General features: G+C 62.0%; 3 protein-coding genes across 6 annotated transcripts; 2 read left to right on the top strand and 1 right to left on the bottom strand.

Moving 5' to 3' along the window:
• Positions 1-63: 63 nt before the first annotated feature.
• LRCH4 (leucine rich repeats and calponin homology domain containing 4) lies at positions 64-11,390 on the top strand. 2 transcript variants are annotated; one of them, XM_059155666.1, is made up of 18 exons: positions 64-345; positions 4,069-4,213; positions 4,362-4,488; positions 4,644-4,749; positions 6,846-6,982; positions 7,124-7,239; positions 7,368-7,467; positions 7,704-7,794; positions 7,886-7,962; positions 8,081-8,142; positions 8,234-8,371; positions 8,505-8,573; positions 8,666-8,769; positions 8,907-8,990; positions 9,204-9,289; positions 9,464-9,601; positions 9,701-9,778; positions 11,111-11,390. In XM_059155666.1, the coding sequence occupies exons 1-18, from the start codon at positions 126-128 to the stop codon at positions 11,213-11,215; spliced, it is 1,983 nt and encodes a 660-aa protein (XP_059011649.1). In that variant the 5' UTR covers positions 64-125; the 3' UTR covers positions 11,216-11,390. The 2 variants fall into 2 exon arrangements, with proteins under 2 accessions (XP_059011649.1, XP_059011648.1); XM_059155665.1 differs by lacking the exon at positions 11,111-11,390 and adding an exon at positions 10,101-10,735.
• A 227-nt stretch (positions 11,391-11,617) lies between these two features.
• Positions 11,618-13,448, top strand: SAP25 (Sin3A associated protein 25). 2 transcript variants are annotated; one of them, XM_059155678.1, is made up of 6 exons: positions 11,618-12,047; positions 12,223-12,323; positions 12,414-12,520; positions 12,622-12,775; positions 12,895-12,992; positions 13,075-13,448. In XM_059155678.1, exons 1-6 carry the CDS (start codon positions 11,902-11,904, stop codon positions 13,360-13,362), a joined length of 894 nt encoding a protein of 297 aa, XP_059011661.1. In that variant the 5' UTR covers positions 11,618-11,901; the 3' UTR covers positions 13,363-13,448. The 2 variants fall into 2 exon arrangements, with proteins under 2 accessions (XP_059011661.1, XP_059011663.1); XM_059155680.1 differs by having other exon boundaries at positions 11,845-12,047; positions 12,223-12,327.
• An 88-nt stretch (positions 13,449-13,536) lies between these two features.
• On the bottom strand, positions 13,537-16,705 carry LOC131820117 (insulin receptor substrate 2-like). 2 transcript variants are annotated; one of them, XM_059155676.1, is made up of 3 exons: positions 15,477-16,705; positions 14,159-15,273; positions 13,537-13,773 (listed from the first exon to the last, which is right to left on the bottom strand). In XM_059155676.1, the coding sequence occupies exons 1-3, from the start codon at positions 15,871-15,873 to the stop codon at positions 13,771-13,773; spliced, it is 1,515 nt and encodes a 504-aa protein (XP_059011659.1). In that variant the 5' UTR covers positions 15,874-16,705; the 3' UTR covers positions 13,537-13,770. The 2 variants fall into 2 exon arrangements, with proteins under 2 accessions (XP_059011659.1, XP_059011658.1); XM_059155675.1 differs by having other exon boundaries at positions 13,537-15,273; positions 15,477-16,702.
• Positions 16,706-18,225: the final 1,520 nt, after the last annotated feature.

Genomic DNA, 18,225 nt, shown 5'->3' with positions numbered 1-18,225 from the left:
TGGTTCGCCGGGTCCCTGAGCCCGTTTCCGCCCTCTTGAAGCGACTACGGCGGCTCCGAGGAGGGGGAGGGGGAAGGAGGGACGGCCGGTCCCGTCAGTCAGGCAGCGGGAGCCGCCGGGAGCGGATGGCGGCGGCGGTAGCGGCCCCACTCGCCGCCGGGGGTGAGGAGGCGGCAGCCACGACCTCCGTTCCAGGGTCTCCGGGTCTGCCCGGGAGCCGCAGTGCAGAGCGGGCCCTAGAGGAGGCCGTGGCCACCGGGACCCTGAACCTATCTAACCGGCGCTTGAAGCACTTCCCCCGGGGCGCGGCCCGCAGCTACGACCTGTCAGACATCACCCAGGCTGGTGAGTGCACCCGGCCCCCCTACCCCGGCCGGGACCCTCATTTGCATAGCCCCGCCCCTGGCTTGTTTCTCACCGGGCTCCGGAGTCTGGCCCGCCCCTTCACCTGACCGTCGGGGTTCTCGACCCCGCCGATTTGCATAACCCTGCTACCTCCCCCTCCCCACTTTGAGAACTACCAGACAATGAACGCGTTTCTCGTTTGCACGGAACGCCCAGCGCCCCGGCCGAGCGTTGGGAGAATTCCCCGGTCTTCTGCTTCTCTTTATTTGCATAGCTGCGCACCTGTAGAACGGTCCCGCCCCTCACCAGGCTGACTCATTTTCCTGATCTCCTCAACCTCAGTTCTGATCGTCCCTTAAAGCGGCCCCCACGAGCCCCCTCTGAGGACTCCTTTATCTTCCTCCACTTCGTCTCCCAACTCTCCCCCGCCCCCCCCCCCCTTCCACCGAGATGCGAGCAGCCTTAGGCCTTCTCTTCCCTAGGATTTACCCCTAACAACCTGGTGTTGCTGTTTACCGTGCCTGTTGTCCCGCCCCCTAAAGACGCAGGCCCTCTCGACTCTTCACCCCGCTAGCCTATGGGAAAGAAGCAAATATTCCATGTCCCCTAACTCTTTTCTCCTCGAGCTCTTCCATCTATTATTCCTGACCCCCTTATCCGAGACTCCCCCTCCTTCTCGCGTGTGTGAGGTCACTGTGGAGCCTGTGACCTCATAGAGACCCTAGAATTCCCGTTTCAGCTTCTACTTTCCCCTAGAGGGAGGGACATGAGGCAGTTGCTGAAAGGAAGGAAATCTTATCTCCTGGCTAGGAGTGCTGCGAGACTAGAGACTGTCCCACTGCCCTTCTACTCCCCCACTCACAGATCCCTCTAATCGTGCTCCTTCCTTCCTGGTGTCTCTCTCTCTCTCTCTCTTTTTTTTTTTTTTTTAGATTTTGCTTATTTATTTGATAGAGATCACAAGCAGGCAGAGAGACAGACAGAGAGAGGGGGAAGCAGGCTCCCTGCTGAGCAGAGAGCCACATGAGGGGCTCGATCCCACGACCTGGGATCATGACTTGAGCTGAAGGCAGGGGCTTTAACCCACTGAGCCACGCAGGCGCCCCCTTCCTGGTGTCTCTTGAGGGCAGGGTGTGGGGGACTCTACCATGACAGGTGAGTCAGGCCACAGCTGCTCAGGAGGCAACAACCTATGACCTTGGGCTGGCAGCTGGGGGGTGGAGATTGGGAGCGGGGAGGAGGCCTGCATTCCCGAAGCCCCACCCCAGCCTAGCCCAGGGTGGGACTTGGGGCTGGGTGAGTGTCTTCCCTCCTGAGGACACAGCTCGGAGACTGGTTGCGTTTCTTCTCCAGCAGGTGCCTTCTCACCTGCAAACATGCACGAGGGCACCGGCCTTGTTTTCTCCACTGCTCTGGGGAGGACCGGTTTAAACCTCTCCACTTTACTTGGGTTGCTGGGTAAACTCGCTTCCCCGCCATGCAGAGAGTGAGTTCAGGGACCGAGTGAGCCCCAGGAGCCATTCCTCTCCCTCTCCGTCTCCCCCAGCCGCCTAACCCCCCCAAGCTTCAGATTGACCTCAGCAGCTGTGTGACACTCGCCGTCTGTTCCCTTTCCCCTCCCCCTTGCTTGTTTTTTGACAAAGACCAAATGTTATTCTTGACTTCCTTAGGGCTCTGCCTCTGTGAGTGGACTCCTGGGGAAAACTACCAAGAACTCCCTGGCCCCTCCCAGCTCCTGCCCCCTCCCACGCTCCTCCACCAGCATTCCGGCTCGGCTCGGGGTGCAGGCCCTTCTGAGTGAGCTTGTGTGTTGGAGCGGGAAAATCCTCGCTTCCCACGGGCCTCTCCCCGCTCTCCATGCAGAAATCCTGAATCCTTTCTGGACCCAGGTTGTAGGCCAGGTGGACTCTGTCTTATCCAGAACGTTCTCCTCTGATCCCTCTCCCCAAGCAGATTGCTGATAGTTTGGGGTGGAAAAGGGAAGTGACAGTCAGGGTTGCGTGTACCCTGTCCTCTACACCTCGCCCTACCGCCCAGACCAAACACTTCCAACACTCCGCTAAAGTATTATGAGCCCTCTCCTGCTTTCCCCGCTCTTTCTGAAGCATGGTTTTCCCTGCATATCTCCTATGGCACAGGTCTCTGATATCCTCTGGATTCTGTTCCTTGGGGCCCCCGAAAGCAGGATGAATCCTGAGATGGCGGGGAGGGGCGGCTCTCGCAAAGGAGAAGTGCAGCTCACAGTCTTATAGACCACATCCTGTGCCTCCTGTGCCCTGCCGCCTCCAGCCTGGGCTCCCTTCCGCTCCGAGCTTTTGCCCCATCTTGTCCTCCCCCAGCGTCATCCCCAGCACGCACAAGTGCGCACACACACCTGTGTAGGTGCAGGGAGAGCAGCCAGGTGGCAGGCCAACAGAGGACGACTGCATCTGGCCACCTCCGCCTCGGGGCAACCTGCTCTTCTCCCTTGAAGGGTCTTCTCTCCTTGCACACCAGGGCTGTGAGCAGAGAGGGAGGAAAAAGGAGGCCTGGTGTCTCGGGCTGTCATCCGCCCTGGGAAACATAGGGCCCACCAGACACCGACACAGAACCTGATAGATTGTTTCTACTCCATTTCCTGTCACAAGACTCATTTCCTTGGGGGATAGACCCCAGCTTCCCTCCCATCAGCTTTGGCTCACGCCTTCCTGGGGAGGGCTGCCTAAGAAGCTCACAGAAGTTCTATCGCCAGGGACATCCCCCTGCAGGCCCTGGGCCCCTCCCTGTGCAGGGGAGGAGAGGAAACAGAAACCCAGGCTTGCAGAGCTCTGAGCGGTTAGTGTCCCCAGACTGGCAGAAAGCCCATGCCTGACTCCTTTCATTGGAGTAGCAAGCGACCCCTTGAAATAAGCGGTGGTCATAGACTTCACTCTCCCTACCTGCCTCCCGGCTCCTCACCCACACCAAGACACAGGCAAAAGTGCTGAGCGCCTGAAGCCTGGGTCGGTAAGATAGGAAGTAGAGGGGAGCCAGTGGGACTGGGAGAGGGTGGGAAAGAGGCCGGTCCTGAAGAGGCTGGGGTGGGAGGGACCTGAGGACTCCAGCTTCTGCCTCCAGCCTGGTCGGCTCGCCTTCCCCTCCTGGTCCTTGGGTGTCTGTTCCTTCACAAACCTTTGGAGCTGGCTTGCTGATCAGAGGGGCCGATGAACAGCCGTTGTCCAGTGTGCCAGGAGCCTTATTCTCTAGAGCCAGACTCTAATGACCCTTGGCTTCTCCCCTGTGTTGAAAAGAGGTTGAGGCTGGGGACGAGGCCCCCGTGGAGGGGCGAAGAGGGATTAGCTTTCTCAGTGGTCTCCCCGGGCAGCTGCCCATACTCACTTTGAGCCGCCTGGCCCATTACCTTGCTGTTTCCTTTGGAGCAACAGCAGGAACCGCAAGAGTTCTAGAAGCCAGTCACCCTTTCCAGGATAGCCCTTCATTTGTGTATCTGAAGGTGGTTTGTCCTGAGTGTGGGCTTCTCCAGCCCAGTGACCCTGCGGCCTTTGCTTTTCTGCTAATGCTCGGAATGTGCTCGGTTTTGCAGAAAGCTTTGTTCTCTCCAGGGAGCCCAGGTTTACAGGCCTGATTCTTTAGGTCCAACGGGGAGGCGGACTGCTGGGCAGCTGGCTCTGGGAAAGTCGAGGGCCCTTCTGTCCAGGGGCTGGGCCTGTCCCCAGCTCTCCCTTGATGTCTTGCTTCTCCTAGACCTGTCCCGGAACCGGTTCCCCGAGGTGCCGGAGGCAGCGTGCCAGCTGGTGTCCCTGGAGGGCCTGAGCCTCTACCACAATTGCCTGAGATGCCTGAATCCAGCCTTGGGGAATCTCACAGCCCTTACCTACCTCAACCTCAGGTAGGGAGGCATGGCCGGCAGAGGGTGGGAGCCCCAAGTCCCTCCCAGCGCACCGTACCCTGAGTGCCCCTCCCAGTGCCCCGGAGAGAGGGCAGCACGGGGCTGCCGGGCCTGGGGAGTGAGCCCCATGCCTTTCTCCCTTCCACAGCCGAAACCAGCTGTCGTCGCTGCCACCCTACATCTGCCAGCTGCCCCTGAGGGTGCTCATCATCAGCAACAACAAACTAGGGGCTCTGCCTCCCGACATCAGCGCCTTGGGAAGCCTGCGGCAGCTTGTGAGGGCAGGGCAAGAAGGGGGCCGTCGAGCCAGGCCCCAGGGGCCTTTGGAGAGTTTGGGGAGGGGGGCACCGAAGAACGTGGCTAGGGGCTGGAGGCAGTTTCTGATGCCCCTGGTCTCGTGGCTCCTGGCCTACTTCTTTCCTCACTGCAGGATGTGAGCGGCAATGAGTTGCAGGCCCTCCCGGCGGAGCTGTGCAGTCTCCCTTCCCTGCGGGACCTCAGTGTGCGCAGGAACCAGCTCAGCACCCTGCCCGATGGTGAGGAGAATAGAGATCTGGTGGGGGTGTGGGGGTGTGGAGAGAGTGTGTATGTCTGCACTGGAGAAGTCCCGAAGACTCTTCAACATCACCGACCTAGGTGCCCAGGGTTTTGCAGTGTATAAGACAAACTAAATTATTTGTTCTTGACTGGCATCCCTCTGAGGCTGACAAGGCATAGGTTATTAACTTTATCTTCACAAATGAGGAACAAGGCACAGAAAGGAGAGTGGGTAAGTGGGTTGGCACTCTGCAGAATCCCAAGGTTGGAAGGGACCTTCAGGGCCACCCAGGGCCATCACTCAGCCAGTGGAAGCTCTCGGGCACCTGAGTCAGATGATGCCCTATGCCTCCTCCCCCAAAGATTCCGAGTCAATGGAGCCATGAGCTGGAGCCCAAGCAGCCCCCGACCCCAGTTGAATGAGCTAATTGTGATCCACTCCAACATTTGATAGCCTCTGCTCCAAAGCAGGTGCCCCTTCCCTTATTCCGCCGGCACTGTTGTGTGCATCCTATGTTTTAGGTGGGGGTCAGGTAGACGGGGATGTCACTCACACCTAGGGCCAACTCTGAAAATGTCCGGGCTTCCCGGGGAGAGACAAGTGGAGGGACGTGCTAGAGCAGGCCATGGAAAGAGCTGCGGGAGCTAGAGGGAGGCTTGTGGCCCTGCTCGGGGAGCTTGAGGAAGACTTGCCCCCCGCCCCCCGAGGGGTGGCAGGAGCTGACCTGTGAAGGAAAGTTCTCCTTCCGAATGCATCCCAGGCAGAGGGAACCCATGTGCAAAGCGTGCGGGTGGGAGGGAGCACTGCCAGGCACGGATGTGGCGAGAGATGCAAGCCAGGGCCAGGTAGGAAGGATGGGAGCCGGAGCCGTGCAAATCTTGGTTTTAAAGAACAAGAGAGGGCACCTGGGTGGCTCAGTGGGTCAAAGCCTCTGTCTTCAGCTCAGGTCATGGTCCCAGGGTCCTGAGATCGACCCCGCATCGGGCTCTCTGCTCAGCACGGAGCCCGTTTCCTCCTCTCTCTCTGACTGCCCCTCTGCCTACTTGTGGTCTCTCTCTCTCTGTCAAATAAATAAATAAAATCTTTAAAAAATAAAAATATGAACAATAAAGAACAAGAGAGGCGGTCAGGTGGTCACCCATTTTCTCTGGGCTCCCCCTCCTTCTACTCTGGCCCTCTCTCCTGCTAAGTTGGTAGCACTGTAAACAAGCATTTGATCAGAGATCCGATCACATAATTTGATCTTATGTGACCGTAAGAGAGACCCAAGCAAAAATGCCCTGGGGACACCGAGAAAGGAGCAGTAAATTCCTACCTGTCTCTGGAGAGATTTCACAGAAGAGGCAACACTTGAGCTGCACTTTGAAAGATGGTCACAAAACTGCGTGTCCCAGCTGAGCAAACAGCACGTGGAAAGGCCCAGAAGCCTTTCTGGCTTTATTTTCACACATGAGGGGGTTCACAGGGCTGGAGGTTGTCTGATGTGGTGCGAGGGTGGTCCGAGCCAGCTCACGAGCACTCAGACCGCGCTGGGCCTGGGGGTGGTGAGTGCTCCTCTGTGTCTCTAGTCACCCCTCATCCCACTGGGCATGTTTGAGAAGTAGAAAAAGGGCACCCTTTCGTGTGGGTGGGCACAGCCTTGCCTGGGGTGGGAAGGGCTTAGCTCGTAAAGTTCCGGTGGGAATGCAGGCCCCTCCTGCTTGGGTGCCTTTGTGCAGGTCATGGTCCGCTCACCCTCCGCAGCCTCGGCTGCAAGTCATGGTTTTTGACCATGTGCAGTGTCGCAGTTTGGGTCTTGGGGCGGTCAGTCAGGGATGAAGGAATGGCCGGAGTATGGGGTGGGTCGGGGGGGCAGAGGAGAGAGAAGCCCATGAGCTGGGCAGGAGCTCGGGGAGGGGAGGCCTGGAGGTGGGCCTGATTCAAGCAGGAAGGGGAGCAGGGAGGTTGTTCTCAGGGCACGCCCTCAGCCAGCCAGCCAGGCCAGAGGACGTGGTGGCCCCAAGGGTGGCGAGTGGGCCAGAGCAGAGGGCAGAGGAAGTGAACACAAGGCCCCACCCTTGGGCAGGCTCCTGACTCTTCCTCACCCACCCCCAGAGCTGGGGGATCTTCCTCTTGTCCGCCTGGATTTCTCCTGTAACCGTGTCTCCCGCATCCCGGTCTCCTTCTGCCGCCTCAGGCACCTGCAGGTCATTCTGCTGGACAGCAACCCCCTGCAGAGCCCTCCGGCTCAGGTGAGGGGGGCGGGTTGCCCTAGACCATGGGGACGGGGCTGGGAACGGGTAGGAGTTGGGAGATGAGTCCCTTGAGTAGCCAGGCAGGATCCGGGGGAGCCCCCTTCCCTTAACCCCTACCATGTGCCTCCTTATACCTAGATCTGTCTGAAGGGGAAACTTCATATCTTCAAGTACTTGTCGACAGAAGCTGGGCGGCGTGGGGGGTCTGCGCTGGGGGACCTGGCCCCTTCTCGCCCCCCGAGTTTCAGTCCCTGGTAAGTCCCAAGTGGGAAGGAAGCAAGCGCCTGGTTACTTCCTGCTCCTTCCTGGCAGCACGGACTCGTGGGTTTTGGTGGGAGGATGAGAGGTGCTGGACTGACTGGCTCTCCCTGGCGGCCACCAGCCCTGCTGAGGACTTATTTCCTGGACGTCGGTACGATGGTGGGCTGGACTCAGGCTTCCACAGCGTCGACAGTGGCAGCAAGAGGTGGTCTGGGAATGAGGTAAGGGCCTCCTTTCCACGGGACATTGGGGGTCTTGGCTCTGGGGGAGAAACTCTGAGTCAGGACCCTTTGCTTGGTGCCTGGGAGTATCAGGGTGACTGTTCGTGTCTGGAGTGGTCTTTTTCCCTTGCCCAGGTATCTCGGGGAAGGGCTGGCTCAGCAGCAGACCCCAGGGGCTTGAACCCCACGAACCCCCAGCACTACAGCGCAGCTCGCTCCCGTTTTTGCATTTCTAGTCAACAGATGAATTTTCGGAGTTGTCCTTCCGGATCTCAGAGCTGGCCCGGGAGCCTCGGGGGCCCAGGGAGCGGAGAGAGGATGGCTCTGGTGAGTGGTGGGGTCGGGGTATGGGGTGGGGGGTAAGGTACGAGTGCCTAAAGGCCCCCAGAGGCTTGCTGACATGCCCTGGCCTCTCCAGCTGACGGAGACCCTGAGCAGATTGACTTCATTGACAGCCACGTGCCTGGGGAGGACGAGGAGCGAGGCGCTGTTGAGGTGAGGGTCCCGTTCCTGGCCACATGCAGGTCCTGTGCAGTGTGCAAGGGACCTGTGGGGGGCGGGGAGTGGTGCAGGCTTGGGGGAGCACTTCCATCTCCTGCTGCTCCTTCCTTAGGAGCAGCGGCCACCAGAATTAAGCCCTGTGGCAGGGGACACCGAGAAGGCGTCCAGCAGCAGGTACCCCGGAGCCACCTGACCCCGCACCTTTTCGCCTCCCTCCTGTCCCCGGACCCAGCTCTGCCTCACTGGTCCTGCCTCTGCCCCACAGGCGGGAGGAGCCGGCCGGGGAGGAGCGGCGGCGCCCCGACACCTTGCAGCTGTGGCAGGAGCGGGAGCGGCGGCAGCAGCAGCAGCAGCAGCAGCAGCAGCAGCACAGTGCGCTGTGGGGGGCCCCCAGGAAGGACAGGTATGGGCAAGGGGGCAGGGTTGGGCGGGGGCCTGGAAATGAGGGGAAATGGGTCCTCAGAAGCTCCTCTGCCCCTTGGGGTTGGCGGGTCCCTTGCCTGCGCTGCTGACCCCACATGTCCTTCATTTTCCAGTTTTCTGAAGCTGGGGATCAGGGCTGCTGGCGGAGGGGCCGCTGCCTCGTCCACTCAGGCCTCCTATGAGTATGTGTCTTCGCAGACCCACCTCCCTGAGCTCTGTCCCTGCACGCCGTGCCCCGGCCATCCCCTCTAACTCGCTTCCTGTCTGTCCTCAGTGGCATGCCGAAGTCCAGTGCCACCCAGCCGGGAGCTTCAGGAGGACAGGGAGCCCCCGCCCCCGCCCCCACCTCCCAGGACCCCCCTCCTGCGGCTGGACCAGGTGGGACAGGGACTGGGGGAAGAGGAGGCGGGACTCTGTAGGTGAGGGGGTGGCTGGGGCCTGGGGGCCTGAGGGAAGAGGGGGACTCTGAAGGGTGTCTTTTCTGACCGGTCTCTGGCTCTGGCTCTGGCCCCCAGCGACAGTGCCTGCTCCCCGGCCACTCGGCTCCATTCAGAGACCAAACAGCTTCCTCTTCCGTTCTTCCTCGCAGAGTGGCTCAGGTGGGTTTCCCCTGTCCCCTGCGCTAACCCAGCCCTCAGCCCTGGGCTGCAGACTCCCCTTCTGGCCTGGGAAGTCGCTAGTCTATTGTCCTTTGTGTTGAAAATCCCACAAGCACGGAGGCAGGAGATGGGAGTGCCAGACACTGTGACCCAGCTAGGAAGTTGGCGGCGGCGGGTGACAGAGACAAGCCCACATTCCTCCCCTTTCTCCAGGCCCTTCCTCCCCAGACTGTGTTTTGAGACCTCGGCGATCCCCCCAGCTTCTGGATGAAAAGGAGCTAATGGCCCAGCTGCGCCAGGTAAGAGAGGTGGGATCTGCGGGGCCGGGCACGGTGGGGAGTTGAGGGGGCCGCTCAGCCTCCTCGAGTTCCCTGGCCTCCCACCCTACCCTGTGGGTGCTTCCACTGAGGACGCAAGGGGCAGGCGGGAGTCCCCAGCGAACCTGACCCCTCCCCCATCCTCCTGCCTCCCAGGTCCTTGAGTCAAGGCTGCAGCGGCCCCTGCCCGAGGACCTGGCAGAAGCTCTGGCCAATGGGGTCATCCTGTGTCAGCTGGCCAACCAGCTGCGGCCCCGCTCCGTGCCCTTCATCCACGTGCCCTCACCCGCTGTGGTCAGTTCTGTCCCCGGGCGGGAGGCAGGGGATGGGACAGAGGACGGCCAGGGCCTCTCCCTTACTCTCCTCTCCTTTTCCTTTCTCACGCTCCCCCAGCCAAAACTTAGTGCTCTCAAGTCTCGGAAAAATGTGGAGAGTTTCTTAGAAGCCTGTCGAAAAATGGGGGTGCCTGAGGTATGGGGGGTATATTCTGGGGAGCCCAGGGCAGATCCCTCCTATAAAGGGTGGCGACGTTCCGGGCTCAGCTGAGCACTCCGCATGGGTGGCGGGGCTCCATTCACAGGGGTGTCTGCTCCCCAGAAAGAAGCATGTCCGCAAGTCCCTGTCCTGTCCTGCATGTGTCCCTGCCCTGCATGTGTCCCTGCCCTGCGCTGCGCATGTGGGCGTGGCTCAGCCCCTGGCACGTGAGGGCAGGGGGTGGGAAGGATTGTCTTGCTGCTGCTGCTGCTGACGTCTGCTCTTTGTCCTTGTCCGTCTGTCCCTACTCCCTTCCTAGGCCGACCTGTGCTCGCCCTCGGATCTCCTCCAGGGCACTGCCCAGGGGCTATGGACCACCATGGAGGCTGTGAAGCGGGTGGGGGGCAGGGCCCCCCCGCCCGTCTGGCCCCCTTCTGGTCTGGGCGGCTTCATCTTCTTCTACGTGGTCCTCATGCTGCTGCTCTTTGTCGTCTACACTCGGCTCCTGGGTTCCTAGGACCTGAAGTCACCCTTTCTCCCCGCCCCCATCACCCTATTTCTATTTATGACTCCTGTGCGACCCCGGTCCCTACCAGTGGTGCCTTCAGCCCCTACCAAAGACACTAGTGAGCCCCCTCCCCTCACAAACACTGACCTCAGAGGCCCCACTCTGGTGTACCCAGACCCTGGGCCCCCAGCCTCTGGCCACCCTCCTGTAGCCCCGCCCCCTCCCCCACCTCTCAGTAGGATGGTGCCTTCATCCCTCCAGCCCCTGCCCTCTGCTCCCTCAGAGGGTTGATCTCAACCTTCCTCCTTTTGCCGTCCCTCCCCCACCCCCCACATTGTTCTGGGGAGCTAAATTATCTATATTTTGTAGAGAGAACTCTATATTTGTAGGGGATACAGGGGCCCAGGCTGGGTCCCTGTCTCTGTGTATAAATTGTACAGACCGTGGCCGCCTCTTGTGTGTGTGTGTTTGCGTCTGCTCCTGCTGTGGCCAGGCCTAGCCCTGGCCATGCCCCAGGGGCTTTGTTTGTCAGCCTGCCTGTTCCAGCATTTCCCTCTGGAAATGACAGGTCTCTGCTCCCCTGAGCCTTGGCCTCCTGTGTCATCGCCCTTCTGTCACCTGCTGGCAGCTTCCTTGTATCTCGTTTGTCCCCAACCCATGTCCAGGATGCCCCTGACCTTGGCCACCTCCACCTGGAAGGGCCATCCTGTCAGCCTTGTTTGCCCAGGCTTCTGTAGGGTTTCTCCCCCACTGCCTTCTGAGAAGGACAGGGAAGCCAGAGAACAACGTGACGGGCACTTAACCCGGGCCCCTCCCCCCAGGAGTCCCTGTGCCAGCCCCACCACATCTTGGAAGAGGAGGGGGCCCCGGGAAGGGGCCTCCCCTACATCGCTGCTGTCATCCACGCACTGCTGGAACGGCCATAGGGGTCGAGGTCGGGTCACAGGGCTCCGATCCGGCCGGGAACCCAGGAACAGAGAAGACAGCCGCGTCCGGCTCTGCTCCCTAGCAAGGACTCTGGTGAGGGCGGCCTCAGGCTTGGCCCTGTTACTTGGGTGCCCCTCGGCCCGCCCAAGGGTTTGGAAGCCGGCCGGCCCAGCAAGGCCCAGCGAGGCCCAGCGAGGCCCCTGGCCGCCCCTGGGTGTGGCGGAGGGTCTAGGATAGAAGACGGTCCCAGATGTTGTGTCAAGTGCAATAAAGAAGCCGGGCCCCATAGGTTGCCCCTCGGGTATGCGTGTGTGTGTCCGTCTGCGAATGAATGCCGTGCGTCGTGGGAAAGGAGGTGGCCCTGCCGCGGGGCGCTGCCACTCTTCCCCGCCAGCCCCGCCGCCAGGGGGCGCCCGCGAGACCCCGGCGGGAGCGCGCTCCACGTGGCCCGGAAACGCGCTGGGCGCCGGCGTGGTCGCGAGGCCCCGCGAGGTGGGCCGGCGACGTGCGCTCGCGGGGCGGCGAGAGGGCGGGCCGCCGCGGGAGGAGGGAGCCTCGTGGGTCCGGGAGGAGCGAGGTGGGAGGCGCGGGCGGCGTGGACGGCGTGGACGGCGTGGACGGTGTAGACAGTGCGGACGCGGGGCCCGGAGTTGCTGCCCGCGCTGCCCTCCCCGTCAGACGCGGCATGTTGCCCCGGCCGCCTCCGCTGTGGGACGCGGGCAAAGAGCAGGCGCCCGAGAAACAAGGCCCCTCGGCGGGCAGTGACCCCGGCGAGGTCTGGAGCTCTGGAGAGGAAGGACTGGGGGAGCCAGGAACCCCCCCACAGGACAGGTGAGGGGCCCCGCCGCAGGGAAATCCGACAGGGGGCCCTACCGTGGGAGGAAACCGCCGCCGCCCACACTGAGGACTGGGTGTGCTCAGACTCCCGGCCCCAGATCCCCCGGGCCCTGCCTCCGAGATAAGGGGGAGGCTGTGACGGTTGCACCTCAGTACCTCCCCCTCCCAGCCCGCAGCCCCGGTCCCGAAGGCCTTCCTGGACCCGGAGAGAGCAGCTGCTGCCCCGGGTCCCCCCAGGCCTGGCTGCCGAGCAGTCCCGGGGAACCCCAGGTAGGTACAGGCCTTGCAGTCTTTACCGCCCCAGACACCTTTCCACGGACTCCTGAGCCTCTTTTAATCTCTTCAACCCCACCCCTGCAGTTGCCCTGCCGCCCCAGATGGCCTGGGAGGTGGCCCCCTCGAGGATGACGGTCCTAGCACCGTGGGACCCCAGCTACAAGGCTAAAGCAGGACCCCGGCTGGTGTGGGTGAGTTGGGAGTATCTGTGGCCCAGGCCTTGGGAGGGGGCAGGGGTGCCCCGGGAGGGGGCCGAAGCTGCAGGGATCCATCTTTCCTGCCTCTGGCACAGGGGCCCAGCTGTGCATCAGGCGCCTCCTTCTCAGGCCGGACTTTGTGTCATCCCTCATTCTGGCCACTGTATGAGGCAGCGTCAGGCCGGGACCTCAGGCCCCGGGCCCCAGCAACAGGGCATCAGAACGCAGAGCACGTGCCCAGGGACGCAGGTACTTTGCTTGGTCCCCCAGGCTCTGGAGGTTCCCTGCGTGAGCTCGTCTGGGAACCAGTGCGGCCCTCTCTGGTGTGGGAACCCCAGCCTGCTGCCCTCCTGGCTTTTCCTCCCCAGGGCTCCCAGTGATGTGCCGTGAAGATGTCTTTCTGTCAGACCCGCTGCTGCCCTGTGGCCAGCGTGTCCCGCTGTACCTGTCCGAGGCCCCTCAGCAGGTGAGTGTAATTCCTGCCCGAGCCTGGGGCCACTCCCCCCGCAGGGCTTGGGAGAAGACACTTCTCCATTCGTTCTCCTCAGGTCATGGGCTCTCTGAAGCTGCTGCTCCCACCTCCTGTCATGACTCCCTGGGTCCTTCGCACCCCCTCCCCGGGCTGCTCCACCGCCTGGCTCAGTGGGCCTGAGCTGATCGCCCTCACTGGCCTCCTGCAGATGAGCCAGGGGGCTCCGAGACCTGCCTCCTCGGGGGCTCCCACGCCCCCTGTTGGCTCCCCAGACCCTGTATCTGACCACCCAGGCCCCAGTGGCGGGCCCAGCTGTTCTCGCTGCACTGACCTGTCTGTCCCACGAACTCCAGAAGCCCACTGAACACAGCTCTTCTGTGGGCATTGTGGGTCCCCCCCCCCCCCCGCAGGTTCTGTTGACAATAAAACAGTGTTTTGGTTTGCAAACAAGCTCCTTGTAGTAAGTGAGTAGCCAAGTGGGGCATGGAGACAGGGATGGGTTCTCTTCCTCTACGTGGCTTAGGCTGTCCACCTCTCAAACTCTCGTTACTCATCGGTCACCCCTGCAAGGGGGCAGGGGAATCTGTAGATCTAAGGCCTTTCGAGGCTGACCAAGCAGGACCACTTTAATAGGGTGTAGGGCATAGGGTGTCGGGGTCCACAGTACAGTATACAGAAGACAAGGACACGGAAGCAAGAAGGTTCTCAGGTCCACTAGGCTCCAGAGAAGGGAGGATTGTGTGAACACTTGAGTTGTATTGTGATTGTGTTGTCACTGGAAGAGGGAAATTAGGGAGGAAGGGAGTGGCACAGCACTTTCAGGAAGCAGTAGAGATAAGATACCTGGTGCTTCAGTACCTCCTGCTCTGGGGCCCTGGGGCCGGGACTAGTTCTTTGGCTGCAAGGAGATACTAGGCAGGCCCTGCAGGTGCGGGGTGGGGAGGAGCAGGTCCTTGAGGGACCAGTCATTGGGGGCAGGGTTGGGGGCCAGGGCTGACCTGAGAGCAGGTCCTAGGGGGCCTGAGAGCCCCTCTGTTTTGGGAACAGTTTGAGGGGGGTTGAGGGGAGCAGGCAGGAAGGCATTCATAACTTGGCTCTGTTCTCTCTCTTCCTCCCCATCCATCCCTCAGCTAGACAGGGCGGAGCTGCCCACATCTCACCGGAGCCTCCCTGAGGTTCTGGAACTCGATGCGGGCATAGCTGTGTTGTGGGTTCCTGCTGTCACCTCGAACCTCCAGTGAAGGGATCAGGTCCAGGTCAGCGTAATTGAGGCGGCCGTTGGGGGGTTCTTGTGTGGCAGTGCCCATTCCTAAGTAGTCAGGGGCCACGTACTTGATGCACACGTACTCCCCTGCTAGCTCTGAGGGCGGCTGCAAGGAGGGATGCGCCCCTGCTGGTCCCCAACATTCCCCCAGGCTGCGACGGGGTCCTTGAAAGGAAGGTCCAGACTCCCCAGCTCCGAGCTCATAGGAGCCGGGCAGGGAGCTGGAGAACAAGGACCCTGGCAGAAAGCGGCTCATGGGAACGTATTCAGTGCCCTGGCAAACTTGGAGTTGGTTGTGGGGAGTTGCGTGGGCAGAGGCCGCAAGGCCAGGGGGTGCCATCACCATGTAGCCACCCGTTTCGCCACCCCCCATGGGCTCATAGTTGCTCCCGGCTCCCATGGCTACGTAGCCCCCTCCCAGCTCCAAGTCCTTGGGGTGCGAGGCTGCCTTTGCCAGCATCTGGAGGGTTTTCCTGTTTCTCTCCCCGAGGCCCCCGCGAGGGCTCCCGCCACTTGACTGGGCTGTCGAGGCCAGGGTCGGAGAAGATTGGGAGGCAGAGGGTCTGTAAGCGCCAGTCGGGGGATCCCTTGGCAGTGGCTCAGCCCTGCCAGTGGCACCGCCCTCCCCGAGTCGCTTCATGGCGGCCAGTACAGTCTCATGAATGCTTTGGGCCACCAGGGCGTCGGGCGCCTGTAGCCACAGCTCCCCGGGACCCGTGGGCGCCGAGCGGCCGAGCTCCAGGAAGAAGAAGGAGTCTGCGTGGCCGCAGCGGCGCACACTGAGCAGGGACAGGCGCAGGGCGGGCGGCGGAGGCGAAGCCTGGGTGTCCCCAGAGCCTCTGCCTTTGGGCTTCCGCAGCAGGCTCAGCACCCCCGAACCCAGGCACAGGCGGTAGCGGCCGCTGCCCAGGCCTTGTGTTCGCCCCAGTCCCTTGGGCCGCAGCGTCACGGGCCAGACGTCCTGAAACGGAGCGAGAATCCAGGCGCCGGGGTCCTCGTGGAGGCTGGGACCTGGAGAGAAAGGGGGCCGGTCACAGGGGCTCGTGGGCCGGGGCGGTTGGAGTCACTGCCCCGAGAACTAAACACGTGTAAACGCTTCATATTTGAACTTGATTTCGGAGACTTACAGGGAGGGACAACCCCGGATAAACTCGCGATCACCCAAGCCCCGGCCCCTCGCCCTCGGCCCCGCCCGCCCCAGGCTCGGGCCTCACCCGCGGCCGCGCGCGCCTCCAGCAGGGCGCTGTACCACGCCTGCTGCTCCGCCTCGCAGGCCGCCGCCACGCCCAGGCTGCGGTCGCGCGTGTAGAGGACGATCAGGTGGCGCTGGCGCGCGTCCACGCGCTTGCTGATGGTGCACGCGCCCGCCAGGCTCACGCTGAGCTTGGGCGGCGCTCGGCCCGCGCGGAACTTCTTCTCGCTCTCGTAGCACTCGAGGCGCGGCGGGTCGGCGCGGAGCACGAAGAAGCGGCGGCGCTGCGACTTCTGCTTCCGCAGGTGGCCGCAGAGCCGTACGTCAGCCGGACAGGCCCAGGGCCGCGGCAGAACCAGCGGCCTGTCCGCCAGGTCGGACTCCGGGGCCGCCGTGGGGCCACCGCCTCCGGGCTTCATCCCCGGCCAAAGGCAATCGGGGCTGAGACTCAGCAGAGGCGGGGTGGAGGTGGCGGTCTCCGGGGAAGGGGGCAGCGTCCTGACAGGCTGCCACCCGTCTTGATGCCCAGCGTCTCGCCCCTGCTCCGGACTTGAAGTTTGGGGCAGGGGGTATGCGGTGTCCCCTCGCTGCGCGCGGCGGATGCGGCACTGGCTGCCGCGAGGTTCCAGCGGCCTCCTCGGAGGCTCGACCCCGGCCGGCTCCCCACGCCTCCAAACGCCTCCTGCCCGCTCCCTCCCTCCCTCCCTCTGCAGACCGCTCCAGAGTCCCCACCCCCGCGGGGTTAACCCTCGCGCGCCCCCAGCGCTGGACGTCGGGCCGTGGGAGTGAAGTCTGATTGGGGAAGTCTAGGGGACCGGGCCTCCACCCCACCCCAAGCACCCTTGGGCTGGGATTGCGGAGGCAGGGAGTGCGTGGGCGTCTCCTCCGATCTGAGCTGACTGCTAAGGGAGCGGCCAAGTGAGGCCAGTGTGAGTGGAACTGCGTCGGGAAGCGATCCGCAGTCCTGCCGATTTGGGGACGGCCCTGACAGGCGGCGCCACCTTCTGTTCCCGCCACTTCCCACTCTAGGCGTCCAGCACCTGCGTTCCCCCCAACAATGGTCCCATGCTCTTTTTCCCAAGCCAGCCTAGCTCTCAGGGCCACCAAGCACTGGGCTGTGCTGATTTCAGAAGAGCTGGAGTTTCAGGTTCTCTCCGCGTTTAGGGTGACAGGAGGGGTCTTCAGATAAGTGAGCTTTTAGATGGGTCCTTGTGCATAGACCACACCCCCAGAATTCCAGCCAAGGGGCCACTGAAGGAGAACCTGGGAAGAAACCTCTCACTGCCCTCAGCACCGCTGTCCCCAAATGCCACCATGGGCCAGCTGAAGGCTCTGACCAGAGGTGCAGACTCTGTGGTGGAGATACCCTCTGCCTCTTCCGTCCTAAGATTTTGAGATAGGTTTGGGATTCAGACATTTTACACCACCCCTCTTCTGATCCTTCCAAGGACCACAGACTCCTGCGGTGGGGTGGGGTGGGGGGTGATGTCTCTAGTCACTGCCCACTCTGCAAGACACCCCAGGAGCTGATGCTTGGGTGGGAGCCTTAGAGGACCTCCTATATCGCTCTGTGGCAAGTAAGAGCTAAAGCGGGGGCTGCGGAGAGGGTAGAGGAGGGGGAAGTGCGCAGCCGAGGCCCCTGTTGAAGAGGGCATATGGGGAGGAGAGGATAGAACAAGAATACGGAGGCAAGGGAAGCCTGCGCTGTCTCAGGCTAGTCCAGAGGCCATGACAGTCTGAGCTGGGAGGGCAGGCCGTCCCACTGACGCTTCTCCATTTCCCAGGCCTGTGTGGGACTCTTCTGGAACACTGGGGAAGCCATAGTGCAGCGTGCGAGCAAGCTAGGATCCTTGACCATCTTTTCAAGGGTCCCGTTGAGAGTGAGGTGCATAGCACCAACCAGCATGGTGAGGGGGGGCGGCTGGCTGGTAGGCAGGGGGTGCCCGGGGCCTCCACCAGGTGCATCCGGGTCCGCCATAGCTTCCCAAGGGGCAGGGGAGGTGCCGTCAGCTCATGCATGCACTGGGGCCGGTGGCAGTCACCGCCTTTGGTGGGCATCGGCCAGGGAGAAGCAGGTATGCAACAGACCTAGAAGTGGCCACCCAGACAGAAGTATGTTCAAGGCCACTGCCTCCAGTGTGGTCTTCACAGACTTACGGTGTGCAAAGCAGCAAGCAAAAAAGAGATCTGGAGGCCCCTCCCCTTCCCAGGCTTGGTGCTGCTTGGAGGAACAGGGCATCCACAGGTCCTTCGATGGGCTGTGCTTTGAAGCTACCCACAGGCGCCTTCTTCATCCCTCCTCCTTCCCGCTCCCCATCAGCCAGGCCACCGTGCAGCACCCCAGTCCTTGTGCAATCATGGCTGCCTCAAGGACCAGCTCCAGGCCACCTTGTGTCACTGAACCCAGAAGTGCTGGGCACAGATGGGAGCGGGAGGGAGCAGGGATCTGAGTACCTGCGTTCTGGGCAGGCAGTGCCAGGTGATTTAGCCATGCTGGGTACCAGGAAAAGCCTGGAGCCGAACAATTGGCCTAATCAGTTGCCCTAGCAACATTGCCCTTGGCCCTACCCAGACAAGATTTATTTTAGCCTGTTGCCCTGGTAACGCCAGCTGCTCCCCAGGGACAGGAAATGGCAGAACCTCAGCTCTGCTGGGTGAGAACATCTCCTCCCAAGCCCAGGGGTCTCTCTCGACCTCCCTCCTTGGGGTGCAGGGTAGCCGTGGGATGGAATCGCCACATTCTCAAATCCCTATGGAGAATCTCATTACAG

The sequence above is a fragment of the Mustela lutreola genome, chromosome 17 (genome assembly GCF_030435805.1).
Source record: "Mustela lutreola isolate mMusLut2 chromosome 17, mMusLut2.pri, whole genome shotgun sequence".
NCBI lineage: Eukaryota > Metazoa > Chordata > Mammalia > Carnivora > Mustelidae > Mustela > Mustela lutreola.
The sequence above is the reverse complement of the archived record's forward strand: the minus strand, read 5'-3'. Positions and strand labels throughout refer to the sequence as shown.

Coding starts and splice junctions, on each gene's coding strand:
- LRCH4 (XM_059155665.1), top strand. CDS start 126: ATGGCGGCGGCGGTAGCGGCCCCACTCGCCGCCGGGGGTGAGGAGGCG. Junction 7,795..7,885: donor GCGGAGAGAGGATGGCTCTG/GTGAGTGGTGGG, acceptor TGGCCTCTCCAG/CTGACGGAGACCCTGAGCAG. Junction 8,143..8,233: donor GAGAAGGCGTCCAGCAGCAG/GTACCCCGGAGC, acceptor TCTGCCCCACAG/GCGGGAGGAGCCGGCCGGGG.
- SAP25 (XM_059155678.1), top strand. CDS start 11,902: ATGTTGCCCCGGCCGCCTCCGCTGTGGGACGCGGGCAAAGAGCAGGCG. Junction 12,776..12,894: donor GCACGTGCCCAGGGACGCAG/GTACTTTGCTTG, acceptor TTTCCTCCCCAG/GGCTCCCAGTGATGTGCCGT. Junction 12,993..13,074: donor TGTCCGAGGCCCCTCAGCAG/GTGAGTGTAATT, acceptor CGTTCTCCTCAG/GTCATGGGCTCTCTGAAGCT.
- LOC131820117 (XM_059155675.1), bottom strand. CDS start 15,873: ATGAAGCCCGGAGGCGGTGGCCCCACGGCGGCCCCGGAGTCCGACCTG. Junction 15,274..15,476: donor GGAGGCGCGCGCGGCCGCGG/GTGAGGCCCGAG, acceptor CTTTCTCTCCAG/GTCCCAGCCTCCACGAGGAC.